General features: G+C 35.0%; 1 protein-coding gene across 1 annotated transcript in view; it reads right to left on the bottom strand.

Annotated features, from left to right (window-relative positions):
• Positions 1–210: 210 nt before the first annotated feature.
• Positions 211–14,068, bottom strand: part of 14-3-3epsilon (tyrosine 3-monooxygenase/tryptophan 5-monooxygenase activation protein epsilon) — an 86,453-nt gene continuing 72,595 nt past the window's right edge. The window contains exon 6 of the mRNA XM_081768242.1: positions 211–3,857. Coding sequence (XP_081624368.1) covers positions 3,802–3,857 — 56 coding nt within the window. The 3' untranslated portion in view covers positions 211–3,801. The remainder of the gene's footprint in view (positions 3,858–14,068) is intronic.

The following is a 14,068-nucleotide window of genomic DNA, read 5'->3' as shown; positions in this document are numbered from 1 at the left end:
CAGGAACTGTGACTTGCAACATTTTCCATTTAGGTATTCTCTATGTACATTTGCAAAAACGTAAAAAAGAAAAAAAAAAAAACGTTAGTTTATCCCAGTACTTTTCCTTAGCAGCGTAACAGCCATCATATGCATTCGATATTTTAGTTCTTCATTCGTCAGATGCTAGTTCACACCCGCATAACTACTCAAACATATTAAAGGAATGTGTTAACATAGGCAAAAACTAGTATTCTTTTATTTACGTTCACCATTGAGTGCCACTGAATTTTGTTACAAGTTGAAATAATTAAGGAAACAAAATTACTACTTCTTAGGAACCAATCACTGTGTAGTAGTAGTAGTAGTAGTAGCATCCATGAACATTTAACATACTGAGTTCAAAAGCATGAAATACCAAACATACACATATTTATTAAAACATCAAAGCATCAGAACTTTTCCACTCAATAATCAGTAAGCATGTAGCAGCAATACTAGTAATTCACGGATATTTTAATTCACTGTTTTTCTACTAATTTACAAAGAAAAATGCATTTTGTGATCACTTCTCCATTGCGCTTTTAAGCAGAATTTTCACTTAGTTACGTTATTGCAAAGGATTATGGTATTTTCGGTCTCTAATACTAAATACAACACGTTCAAGTGGAATTAACGATTATGTATACTAGTGACAAAAATGTGTACACAAACTGATTTTTTTTTCCTCCAGAAAAAAAAAAACAATCGAATTTTCTACTAGCAATGCTTCAAGTTAATACAATATTACTATTTCTGAAGCAGGACAAATTTTGAACTCTTCTTTCATTCTATAATTTAAAAAAGCGGTCCCACTTTATACCCTCTCTCCCTGAACAATCAGGTGGTGGTTCTTTTTAAACACAAAAAGGACTGACCGCTTTCATGTTCCTCCCTCCCCCTCAAAGATTTTTCACTACTATTTCCGGCAAACAGCACCGGGGATCTTTAAAATTAATGTGCTCAATATACAAATGAATTAATATACCCATAAATATCAATTTTAACTCAGAAAGGGATCAAAATATTTTAAACAGTAGCTTCGAAAAGACAATATAACTTTGTTCATCAATTCAAATAGCTGGCACTTATTTCGTAAACTGTATTCCATATGAACAAATTGGAGATTATTTCATTTTCTTATTATTTTATCTGCTTTCTGTATGTTGAAAAAGGTTATTTTTATTGATAAATATCTAAAAATTTCCAGCAACAAGAAAAAATAAATAACGGAAAATTCTCCACAGAATATATTGGTCCTTCACTTCAGTGGATAATGCTGGCAGTTTAACTGGTCCACAAGTCGCCTATGGTTATGCTTTTAAAGATGGTTTCCCTTAAATTCGTTTACCATTTGCAAAATAGTGTTAATAGCTAACATGCAATGCATTGCTTTTCTTTCTAAAAGTTATTACATGACAAAAATATTATCTGAATTTTTAAATTATAGATTATTAACTATCACAGTTGCAATATTGATAAAGCAAACATAGAGTTATTTTAACTGGACTTTCCATGCATTCTTTAACGTTTTAATATAGTTTTAAAAAAAAATTTAAAAAAGGACCCATTCATATCTGTATATTCTGCACATGCAAAAAAAATTACACATTTACTTTCTCCAAAACAAAACCAGCAACCGACAATCAGAGGTCAACGTTCTTAACACAAAAGACAATACGTTGTTTAAGTGTATGTATTTGTGAAACTAGCATCAGTTAGCTCAGAAAATTTCCAGCAAAAGTGTTAGCAAGTGACAGATTCACAAAGCAGAAAAATGTATGTATATATATATATATGTATATATTTTTTCTCTCTGCAGTTTGACAACTTTGGTCTAAGGTACTTCGTATGACAATTTTTTTTTTCAGTCCATAGAATCGTTTACACACACGCAAACACTAAGGCTGAGAAAGAGGAAAAAAAAGTTGTTTTTAACTTGACGTAAATATAGCTTACTTTTTACCATCAAAAACCCTGGTCCTTATTCATTGTTTCACAATCAACTATACTACGAACAACTTATGACATTAAAATCCTGACAACGAGTACGCATCCCAAAATTTACAATTGCTTTGATACAATAAAATACAATTTTTATAAAGCAACTTGATTTTTCTTGCTAGAGCCTTAAAAGACAGTCTAATATTGCGTTCTGGTGTTTGATCTGACGATTAATACATTTTTTTTTTTTTTTTTTAATCACACTGACACAACATTGTAAGTTACTTTGCTAGATTTTGTTTTCTCCAAGAGAGGGAAATGACTATTATTTGTTATAGGGTGTTAACAAAATAATCTGTAAATACAAAAGTAGTTCAATGCAGGTCACAACGGAAAGCTAAGCACATTTCTTTTAAAACTTTCTTCTATATTAATCACCTCTTCTCTCTCAGTGTGGAAGTATCACACAAAAGTTTTCTACAGCAGCACAGTGAAAAGAAATCAATGCTTCACTTGTTTTGCCCACAAATATAAATTTTTAATGGTCTAGTTTTTCATTGCACATTTTTTTTTCCTTATTTAAGTATTGCTATTACGTTTAAAAAAATCAGCAAGCTACACACACCGGTATATTTATATTGAATAACATTGTCAAAATACATATAATGCTCGTTAAAACTTGTAATACACAGTATAAATTGCGTGACCAGACCAGTAACATTACAGAGGCAAAACAAATGAAGCTGAGGTATGGCAGAGGTATCTGATATTTCTCACTTTCCAAAAAAGGCTGGAGAAAAAAATTCACTACAATTTTATCTTTATTTCGGCATCACAGATACAAGGGGGGGTGTGGGGAACAAGGCAGAGTAGCTTGTAGCTGACACAGTAACACCAAAAAAAAAAATAATAGGGTGAAGGGGTCATGTCAGATACGATGAGCAGGGATCAGACTCGCCCAAAATTTTGTTTGTTTTTGAGCAAGAGGCGCTTTACGAGTCTTATTTTAGCAAATACTTTCCGCTCTACATAATGTGAAGGTAAAGAGGGAACTACAGCTACGGTTGATGCACTTAAGCCAAGAAACACTAAATACAGCCAAGGCTAATGGTTGCAGGACAGTGATTAAAAGCGTAGAGTTCAGCATTCTTACCAACTCTTCACTTATTTAATTTAAACCTAGTTTAAGTACCAATAAATACTCAACTAGAATCACATTTATGGGAAGGGGGATGATCGATTTTTCTTCTCAATATAGATCAAATTACACAATACAACTCAGTGGAATGATTGATAAACAAGAAATATAACGTTAACAAAATGTAAAATCACATCCAATGGCGAAGCCAAAAAATAAAAGAAGGTAGAATTGTTCTTAAATGATCACTGGATACAATTTGCTCCCTTGATGATGTTGCATGACATTTAAATCTGTCCACGTCTGATTTCTTCTTAACTCTTGGCCACGCATTACTACCAGCTACAACGTCAATTCCACCTTTTAACACGTATTTCTTTTTGTTTATTTTTAAGCAAATATACCAGCATGAAGACGTATAGAAAAAACTTATCCATCACACGCCAGTTCAACGAAACGCCAAACTAAACAAAAATGAATCTAGAAAAAAATCCCAGTGAAAGAATACTAAACAAGGAGAGAAGTTTAGAGATTTGAGATGTCTGGAATGACCCCGATGCTGGTAAACTCCCCACTTCCCCCGCCCCGTCACTCAGTTCTTGTGCTCAGTTCACGGAACGGCCACGCCCAACGAACAAAGAGGATGAAGAAGAGACCACGGTGACACAAGCGGTGCACTGGCCAGTAACATCCAGACACAGTTACGACACATCCTGGTCTTCCACATCCTGCAACTGCTCCTTCTGTTCTGTCTCACCTGGAAAACAACAGTACATACAGTCAGTTTTAACAACACAGCTATCATGATTCATATCAAACTACAAAAAGAACTGTTTCATTAAGACCATCTACAAAAACCTCAGATAAAACTGCATTGAAATTTGATTAATGAAGTATAATTTAGCATTTCCATTAGTCTTTAGCTTATTTTAGAAAGAATTGGGAAACAGGCTTTTTTTTTTTTTTTTTTTTTTTTTACTTCGCGCCTTCAATACGAACGAATGAATGTAAGTATTTTGGGTCTTATTTTACGTATTTCTGCAACATTGGTATGTCGACATATTTTAATTATATAAAAGGAAATACAAACAAGTCTTCATTATATCAGTATATGAAATTAATACCTGATCGGTTTAACTTTCGTAACTGAAAATACACTGCTTTACACCTGTAACTCAAATTACATATAATTACAGTACAATAAATAAATCCAGTTGGAATTTATTTTTTTCATTGCGTACGTTTAAATTAGCTTTACTAAAACTTGCAAAATGACATTGGCCAATTTTCAATCAAAACCAGTCCAAATCTCTTGTAGCTCTTTTCTCCTATTTCAAGAATTTTATTCCAGTTTCACTAGACAATAACAAAATGCACTTTTTTATTTTGTTTTATTTTATTTATTTATTTATTTATTTACGACTATAGACAATCAGAGAAGCTTTCATTACGGACAAAGTTTACGATAATATACTGAAAAACAAACTATATACAAAGCCCTTGGGTAAAAAAAAAAGGGGATAACATGCTTATGTATGTACGGTATAAATATGAATAAAATCTTGTAGGTAAGATTATTTCTGATTTTATTAATTTATTTTTATTTACACGAGTGATTTGATAAATCTCTTAGACTTAGATGAAAGCACTACTTTCAAAAGAGTTATGGGCCATCTTCCGTTATAACAATTTGCATTTTTGAATCAGTACACAATGGCTGAAGTTATACGTGACTGTTATAGTTTAATTGCAGTGCACGGTGTTTTAGAAATTGACAAATTTTGAACATTGAGAGGACATTTAATATTCGGTGAATAAGGGTATGAAGGCAACAGAAATACTGTAACGGTCACAAGGTTATGTAAGTAATTTTTGTGGACGCTCTGTATATTTTGGAAAGACAGAAATCATTCTTCAATTTATGCTTTATTTTTGCGACGCAAATAATTTCTTCGGTGGGAACTGGTGAATTCAATTTCTTTCCCACGAATCAAGAAAAGAGTCTTTCATCATTCACTCATACATATATGTCAAACGTTTTTTCACTGTGAGAAGCTTTTAGTGAATAACAAAGGCTACATTCATTATCTGAACTACATATATAATAATTGTATTTTCTTTTACTTGGGTTATCAGTGTTTCTTCCTTACTCATTAATATCCAAAGACTATGTTTATAGTTATTTGGAACTAAATCAAATGCATTCTTCAATCACTTTTATGGAAATACTAGCAGACCAGCTGCGATCTAGCCACAGCGTCGTTAACCATATCGTTCGGCCATTCTTATCTAAAAGTTCTCTCAACCAAGTTATCGTAATGTTTTTGTACATTGTGGCCAGTGAAGTGTGAATTAACGCCGATTCAACATCTAATTTGCATAACCATACAGGTGGTTTAACCTGAGTACATTTTAAAATGAACTGCCAACATTGACCAATCGGTCAATTCAGCTTACACCTAGAGCACAGACTTTTCTCCACGCGTCAATATAGCCAACACGTTCGTTTAACTCAATATAGAATTACGCAAAGGTGCATGAGGGTAAATCCATATCAAGTGGTCCAATGCATGTTGCTCGACAATTTTTAAAAATTCTGATTTTTTGTGTGCTGTTACCTTAACATGTCATTAGTTCAAAATTAGCATTATTTTAATTTTATTGGCTTTTGGTTTCGAGTGGCAGCCATATTTGATTTCGAAGATGTGCCATTTTGTGATGTTGTAAGGGATTACAGAATCTGAAATATCTCAGCCCCTAATTATCCTATCGTTGTGAAACCAAAACCAAAATGTTCAGTAAGTTCTGCACTTTAAGAGTGTATATTAGTTATTGTCATTCATAAATTATGAATGGGTAAAATTAAAATTTGAAAAAGTAGGTGATTGACGTTAAAAATCCCAACTTTGGCACCTATTATTTTTAAGAAGGAAAGGGGTCAGGAAGTTGAGCTTTACTGAATAAAGAGGTCTGATATGGTTCTTATCACTCACCAAGTTTCAACCCTTAGACGTGTCCCCCTTTGTTTCTAGAAATTATCAAAAATTCAGAAAAATGGAAAAAGCGCATATTTCACAGGTATATATCTCTGGTGGGGGACCTGATAAAAATATACAATTCCTCCCCATAACAGGTCTACATGCTATTATTCTATACCCAAAATTAGGAGTTTCAGATTAGACTATAAGTACCTTTATTATGAACACAAAGTTATACCTATAAATAAGCATAGGCAAAAGTACGGATAAACGAGAGTTTACTGTATATCCATCATAAAGCGGTTGGCAATGGACGAATAATGCATAGAGTGGTTAAGCACAACATACAAGAACAAGTGTTATCCTGTTAATAAGCAAACAGAACAAATGTACTGAAAACACAATTCAGCAGAGTTCTTGTTCCAACTAGGGGTGTTCGATAAGGGTGAAGATCTATCGAACTTCGGGAGTGAAAATTTATCGAGTTGTCATCGGTTACTCGAAACCGTTCGAGTATTTTAAATTATCGATGTTTCGGGTATTATCGACATTTCGAGTATTATCGAAGTTTCGGGTATTATCAACATTTCGAGTATTATCGAAGTTTCGGGTATTATCAACATTTCGAGTATTATCGAAGTTTCGGGTATTATCGACATTTCGAGTAATATCGAAGTTTCGGGTATTATCAGCATTTCGAGTGTTATCGAAGTTTCGGGTATTATCGACATTTCGAGTATTATTGAAGTTTTGGATATTATCAAAAGTAGTGATGAACAGTTCGGTTCCTTCACCTCTCCAATGATTTCTTCTTGCACCTAAACTAGTCAAACAACTTTTTTCATCTGATAAGTTATTGCAAAGTTGTATTTGTCGAAATCATATGTAAAATTATTTTTCTGCCTGCCCCGTTATTGGCGCAATCGGCAAAGTGACTATTAGTAGACTAATGTTGTCTTGGATTCCAATTCCTTTCGGGTGATGCATGTTTTCTGTTTCTCTTTTCTGATAGACTGCTTAAACCTTGTACAGATCTGTGGGGAAAAAACTTTTCCTTCACTACATTCCTAAGGAAAGAAGTTTTAAAATGAACACTCTGCATATACAGTATGTAATACATATTATATACAACTATGATAACCACGAATACATCGTTTCTTTCGAAAACTCCGATAATTCCGAACTTTTCTGAATATTCAAGCGACTCGACAAATGCGATCATATTAATATATTTCTGTATTTGCTGCTTTCAAACAATTCGAGATTCTCGAACAGTTCGAGTGTCTCGAAGTTGTCTAATGTTTCTTACATTTCGAGTGTCCCGAACATTTCGAGAGTCTCGAACATTTCGAGTCTCAAAAGTTCGATATTCGATAAAATTAAAATTCTTTATCGATGAAACGGTTTTGAAATTTTATCAAATTGTTATCGATTACTCGATTATCGGAACAGCCCTAGTTTCAACATGCACAATCGTGTTCAGACATCATCAGATAGGAATTCACTAATAGTGCTTCACTCAGATGCTTACAGCGCAAGAAGACGGTTGTGTTTCTGCAGATCTGTGTATGAATACTGCATCAAATTAGTGAAGAAAATGGAATGTGATGTAGGCAAATGTATTGGTGAAGAATGTCATAAATGTGTGTATGGGCCGGTAGCAAGATGCATTATGTCCCTTAATGACTTCAGTGAAGAGAAGAGGAATCTTCTGCTAATGCGAACAAGCAGTGGCATTGCAAACATATGCAACTACCATGAAGTGAAGTTTACTCGAAAGTATCATCATGTTTTTGGTAATTCGTGTTGCGACCCTCTAAAAATCCATAAAAAGCTATAACAAAAGGACTTGCAGAAATTTCGAGTGCACATTTACTAAAGGACAAGAATTATGCAGTAGATCTGATTCCTGGAAAATCATTATGTGCTACATGCTACACAAAAATCTTTGTTGTACAAGAAAAAAGCAAAATTGAAAATAATAATGTTGAATCAGGCCTTCAGTTTCTACTGACTTTCAGGAAGTAAATGTGAGAAAAGCGTCCTTGCACTGCCTCCAAACAGGTGACACAGTAGTATGTATCTTTAAAGAAAAGTGGTACATTGGAATTGTTAAAGATGTGAGTATCGAACATGATGACGTGAAACTGCATTTTTACGAACCCCCAGGACCATGAACTTCATCCAAAATTTCAAGAGACAACAAGACATGGATACCACCTTTCAAGAACATTTTACGAAAGCTTACACCCAATAAGGTTACAACAGCAACGGATCGGTGTCATACTATCACTCCGCAGTTGTGTGATCAAATATCCAAACTTTTTGTGGAACAGACTGTTTAAGTTGTACGTAAGAGCCAGTATTGTTCTTGTATGTTGTGCTTAACCACTCTATGCATTATTCATCCATTGTCAACCGATTTATGATGGATATACAGTAAACTCTCGTTTATCCGTACTTTTGCCTATGCTTATTTATAGGTATAACTTTGTGTTCATAATAAAGGTACTTATAGTCTAATCTGAAACTCCTAATTTTGGGTATAGAATATCATGTAGACCTGTTATGGGGAGGAATTGTATATTTTTATCAGGTCCCCCACCAGAGATATATACCTGTGAAATATGCGCTTTTTCCATTTTTCTGAATTTTTGATAATTTCTAGAAACAAAGGGGGACACGTCTAAGGGTTGAAACTTGGTGAGTGATAAGAACCATATCAGACCTCTTTATTCAGTAAAGCTCAACTTCCTGACCCCTTTCCTTCTTAAAAATAATAGGTGCCAAAGTTGGGATTTTTAACGTCAATCACCTACTTTTTCAAATTTTAATTTTACCCATTCATAATTTATGAATGACAATAACTAATATACACTCTTAAAGTGCAGAACTTACTGAACATTTTGGTTTTGGTTTCACAACGATAGGGTAATTAGGGGCTGAGATATTTCAGATTCTGTAACCCCTTACAACACCACAAAATGGCACATCTTCGAAAACAAATATGGCTGCCACTCGAAACCAAAAGCCAATAAAATTAAAATAATGCTTATTTTGAACTAACGACATGATAAGCTACCTGTACATAAAAAATCAGATTTTTTAAAAATCGTCGAGCAACGATTTATTCCTTTTCTGGACCACTTCAAATGGATTTACCCATGAGCTAGTACCCGATCAAAGACTAGTATCACGGCTAGCCTCCACTTAGTGAAATTCCGTGTCCGCTGATCCTGTTCATATAAGTAGCACGGCTCCTCCAATGTCCTAATTCTACATTGTGACTCCATGTATGTGTTCTGCTGGATATGGACTTTTCTCGCAGCAGCCAGAAACTTACGTCGTGGGATTACTTTAGTGTTACCCCACAGTGTGAACCTCCGCCTCCACGTCCGTTAGTGAGTGGTGTGAGGAGTGTTTATGGCGAACCCCCAAATATAAAGTTTCGTCTATATATATGTAAGATACAAATCTAAAAGGTTATAACGTCATAAAATGTGAAGTGCAATTTTCTGTTTGTGGAAATAGTCAAGTGTCTATGCCAATATCAGTGTCTAGTGTTGTGATTGTTTTTCTTCTATGTTTTTTTTTTTTTTTTTTTTTTACTTATTTATTTTATTTATTACACAGTGCATTTAATAGATAAGCATTGTGTCATTTTATTTAATGTGTTTTCGTTGCATGTATGAATATTTGTTTGTCGTGGTCTGAGCGATCTGGATGTCCGTGAGGATTTCGAGACGAGACATCCGAACCTCTCGGTGCTTGATGCTCATCTCATTGTTGAGACCTGAGGGCAATCCAGGAAAAGTTCTGTAATACCATTTTGGAAATGTTCTTTGTCTTAACCAGGTCAGTTCAGATCTTCTGAAAGTACTCGTTGGTGGGGCAGCAGGGGGGAAGATCCGGAAAGTGGATACAATACATATGAAAAATGTCCTCGGGAATTCAGCTCCATTACTTTCAACTATTACAACGTGAACATTAAATTCAAACAGCAATGAAGTTTGGAAGATAACCATTATTAGAAGAACGATTGCTGATACTAGACCAAAAACTAAACGCAGTATCTTCATCCTCATATAGGTGTAGTTGAAATGGCCAAAATCAATGAATGACCTACACCCGCCTCCATTACACTTCCACTTCTTCATACAAGCTGAAAATATACTTTTGTAGATTTCGATTTTCTTCAGCTTAAGAACTTAAAAATTATCAGTGGAGGAGTGTTTTGAAGGCCCAGAGGAATCTGACAAATGTTCTAGAACATCATCGCACAAAGAATATTAGTGTCAAGAGTGACTATGTTGAAAATAGAACTATTTACAAGAGGTAAATCAAATATACTGTACACCATTACGAAAACCTTTTTCGAATTACCTTCGTGCACTTATACATCGACTTAAATACTCAAACTGAAACACGACTTTGTCCTGTAATTTGCTCTTGATTAAAGCATAAAATTAGTACAAATAATGCGTCAATGGATAGCGATCCGTATTGCCGAAGTAGCAACCATCCATCCGTATGATTCTCTCTGATTATGACCAGCAGACAGCCATTGATCTCTGAAACAGATCTCACTCAACCCTAAGATGATTCGCCATCCAAGCTGTTCTCTAAGTGTTAAAACTGTCGTAAATTATCATGTGATGAAACTATTATGCAACTGCACAGCTGTCTCAAAAGCCTACTTTGTTGCAATGATCCGTAGGAGACTCACCCCACAAACGTACGAACGTATGTACGTACAAGTGTGGAGGAAGACTTAGCCATTCAACCACACACACTAAAAAGAAATTTTAACAGGTTCGCGATAAACGTTTAACACAAAGTACACTTCAAACAGAAGATTAAGTACACTATGATTGAACATTAACTAACTCACTCACTCTATGGCCTATGGAACCTAGAAGTTCAATGCCGCGTTCACAAAAAACTCTCCACTGACTTCCTAATCCTTAGCTAACTGGATCCAGTTTCTACTTTGTATTCCTATCTCTGCAAGATCCATCTTAATATTGTCCTCCCATCTGCGCCTAGGTCTTCCTAATGGTCGTTTCCCGATGGGTTTTCCAGTCAAGATTTTGAAAGCGTTTCTACTTTCTTCCATTCTAACTACATGATCTGCCCACCTAAGCCTCCTAGACTTGACGACCCTAACAATGTCGAATAAACCGTATAAATTATGTAGTTCTTCGTTATGAAGTTTCCGCCATTCCCGTTCCTCTTGGGTCCGAATATTCTTCTCAGGATCGTGTTCTCAAATACTTTCAGCCTATGTTCTTCCCTCAGAGTAAGCGACCATGTTTCGCAACCATACAGAACAGGAATGATTATCGTTTTATATATTTTAAGCTTCAAATTCTTCGACAGAATTCGCGACAAGAGATTTTGAACCGAATAGTAACACGAATTCCCTACTTTTAATAGACATTTAATTTCTTCGTGAATATGATTTTCGTCTGTTAATACTGATCCTAAATATTTGAAAGTATCCACTTTATCGAAAGTATTATTTAATATTTTAACGCCTCCACAATTTCCCGTATTACGGTCCCGACACACTTCCATATATTTAGTTTTCTCTGCATTTACTTCTAAACCCACGTCCCTGCAAGCGTTTAATAAGATCTCTGCATTTCTTTCTATTGTTCTTCTATCATCCCCTATTAAATTTACATCATCAGCATATGCCATAACCTGGTGAATACTGTTCAACTCTAGGCCCTGGTTGATATCTTTCATTATGGTGTATTCAGAACAAAATTAAATAATGGCGACAACGCATCTCCTTGTTTCAGGCCATTTTCGACGTGAAAGGTCGGGCACAAAAATTTTCCTACCCGGACTTTACTTTGGGATTCATTTAAACATATCTTAATTAATCTAATTAGCTTTCTCGGTATTCCAAGTTCTATAAGAACGTTGTATAATGTTTCTCTCCTAACCGAGTCGCACGCCTTTCTAAAATCAATAAATAATTGATGTACCGGGGTATTGTATTCCCACTTTTTTCGAGTATTTGGCGAATGGTAAATATTTGGTCTATAGTTGATCGATTTCGTCTAAATCCGCACTGATAATCTCCAATAATTTCATCTGCGTATGGGGTCAATCTTGCTAATAGAATATTTGAAAGGATTTTATAGGATATTGACAGAAGAGAAATGCCTCGATAATTATTACAGTCACTTTTGTCGCCTTTCTTGTGAATTGGAACAATGATTGATTCTTTCCACTCTTGTGGCAATTCTTCCTTGTTCCAGGATTGAACATTATATCTTATTAATTTTAAATTAGAATGCCAGTCCTCCTTCATCACAGCTGCAAAGAACCAGACCGATAGTTTAACAGAGGAGAGAGAATTATATGCTTGTCCATCAGCATCTTGTTACGTCTCCAGATACTCGTTAACTGCATTTTAAACGCAACGTTCAACTTGACAATTTACCTAGTTCATATAACTTTGTATAAATAATCAAATCTCCTCAACTTTATAAAAGGAAAAAAAAAATTCTAAATTAATGCTCTCAGCGTAATTCTTCATATAAGTAACTAAATAAACGACATTAAGTAATGAGTAAAACCAGGAGCTATGATCCAAATTCTTGCAAAAAGGTGTGATTCAAGAGCCGGAAACCCACTGCAGGCTACATGTGGAGAACTGACAATCAATACTGAAAGTTATTCTTGGATAAGGAAGTTGTAGTAAAGTGTTGCCATCGCAGACGGAATGGCAACACAACGAAGAGACAGATGAGACCCCAAGAAAGTGCAAAGATCCGACTGAAATCGTCGTGTAACTATATTGTAACTATATCAGAACTGCGTAAGGTGATTGGTTGCCGACATAATGCTATGGAAGCATTAGTTCGTGAGTTGCGGTACACAAAATATGTCAAGTGTATATACACACATCTGATCTCCGAACAAAATGAAAGTGTGAAAAATTTGTTGAAATGTTTTGAATGCAGAAATTTCTCAGGTACGTGGTTACAGGGGATAAAACCTGCGTCTTCTGTGTCTCAGAAACCAAACATATGTCAAAGGATTGGCACGTACTTGTTTACCAAAATACAAAAAGGCGAGAGCCGTGCGATGCGCACAGATCAATGCCGCCGATTTCTCAGAAAGGGTGTAGTTTGTACGAGTTTCTTGGAACATGTCGAGGAAACCGATCAGACGAAAAAAAAAACTCTATTGGACAATGTTATTCTGCACCGTGATGTTCTACATTACCCGTCCCCATATGTCAATGGAAAAGACACACCTCACTGCCAAAATGAGGCTGTTAGCAACGCCCGAAACCCCTTAGAATACAAAGCAATCAATTTCCTCTTTATTCATTATATTGTTCCATCATATCATTTCAAAAAATATCCGGAATAGTGGTAAAATTTTTCCTAAAAAGTGACTAACTTCTAGTGGGTTGTCGAAGTTAAGACTCAGGATGTGCAACTAGGGACAAGAATAAGGATAGTCACTGCAATGCTCGTTTGCCGTCATAACACGAAAGTAATACAGAAAAGAATCACTTAAAAGTACCGTACTACAGAAGTCTGGAATTTTCGTGCTACAGTTCAAGCCCCAATTTAGATGGATGTCACTGCACTCTTTCCTTCAAGGAAATTTATCGCGAAGTGATCAAATCCGAAAAACATTTGTACAGAATATTCACAGAAAAACATACGGAAATAATCTTTAAAAAATAACAGACATGATGAGCCAGTTGTTGCACACGGCTGATTTAAGGCCAAGTTAATCTTTCGGCACCTGACAACTATATATATTTTTCATGAATAGATGACTAAATATATAAAAAATAAATAAAACTGAGCCATCTCTACTCTAAATTTTCAGAACAAGTCTCTCAATGATCACTATCAATTTGCAAAAATTACCTAAACCAAGGTTTGTAATATTTATTACTCTTCCAAGCCAATTACAATTTTAAGGTTAACAAGCCTAAGTTCTACGTTCATTC

The sequence above is a fragment of the Thermobia domestica genome, chromosome 8 (genome assembly GCF_964235325.1).
Source record: "Thermobia domestica chromosome 8, izTheDome1.hap1.1, whole genome shotgun sequence".
Classification (NCBI taxonomy): Eukaryota; Metazoa; Arthropoda; class Insecta; order Zygentoma; family Lepismatidae; genus Thermobia; species Thermobia domestica.
Note: the sequence above shows the minus strand (reverse complement) of the source record. Positions and strands in the feature narration are given on the sequence as shown.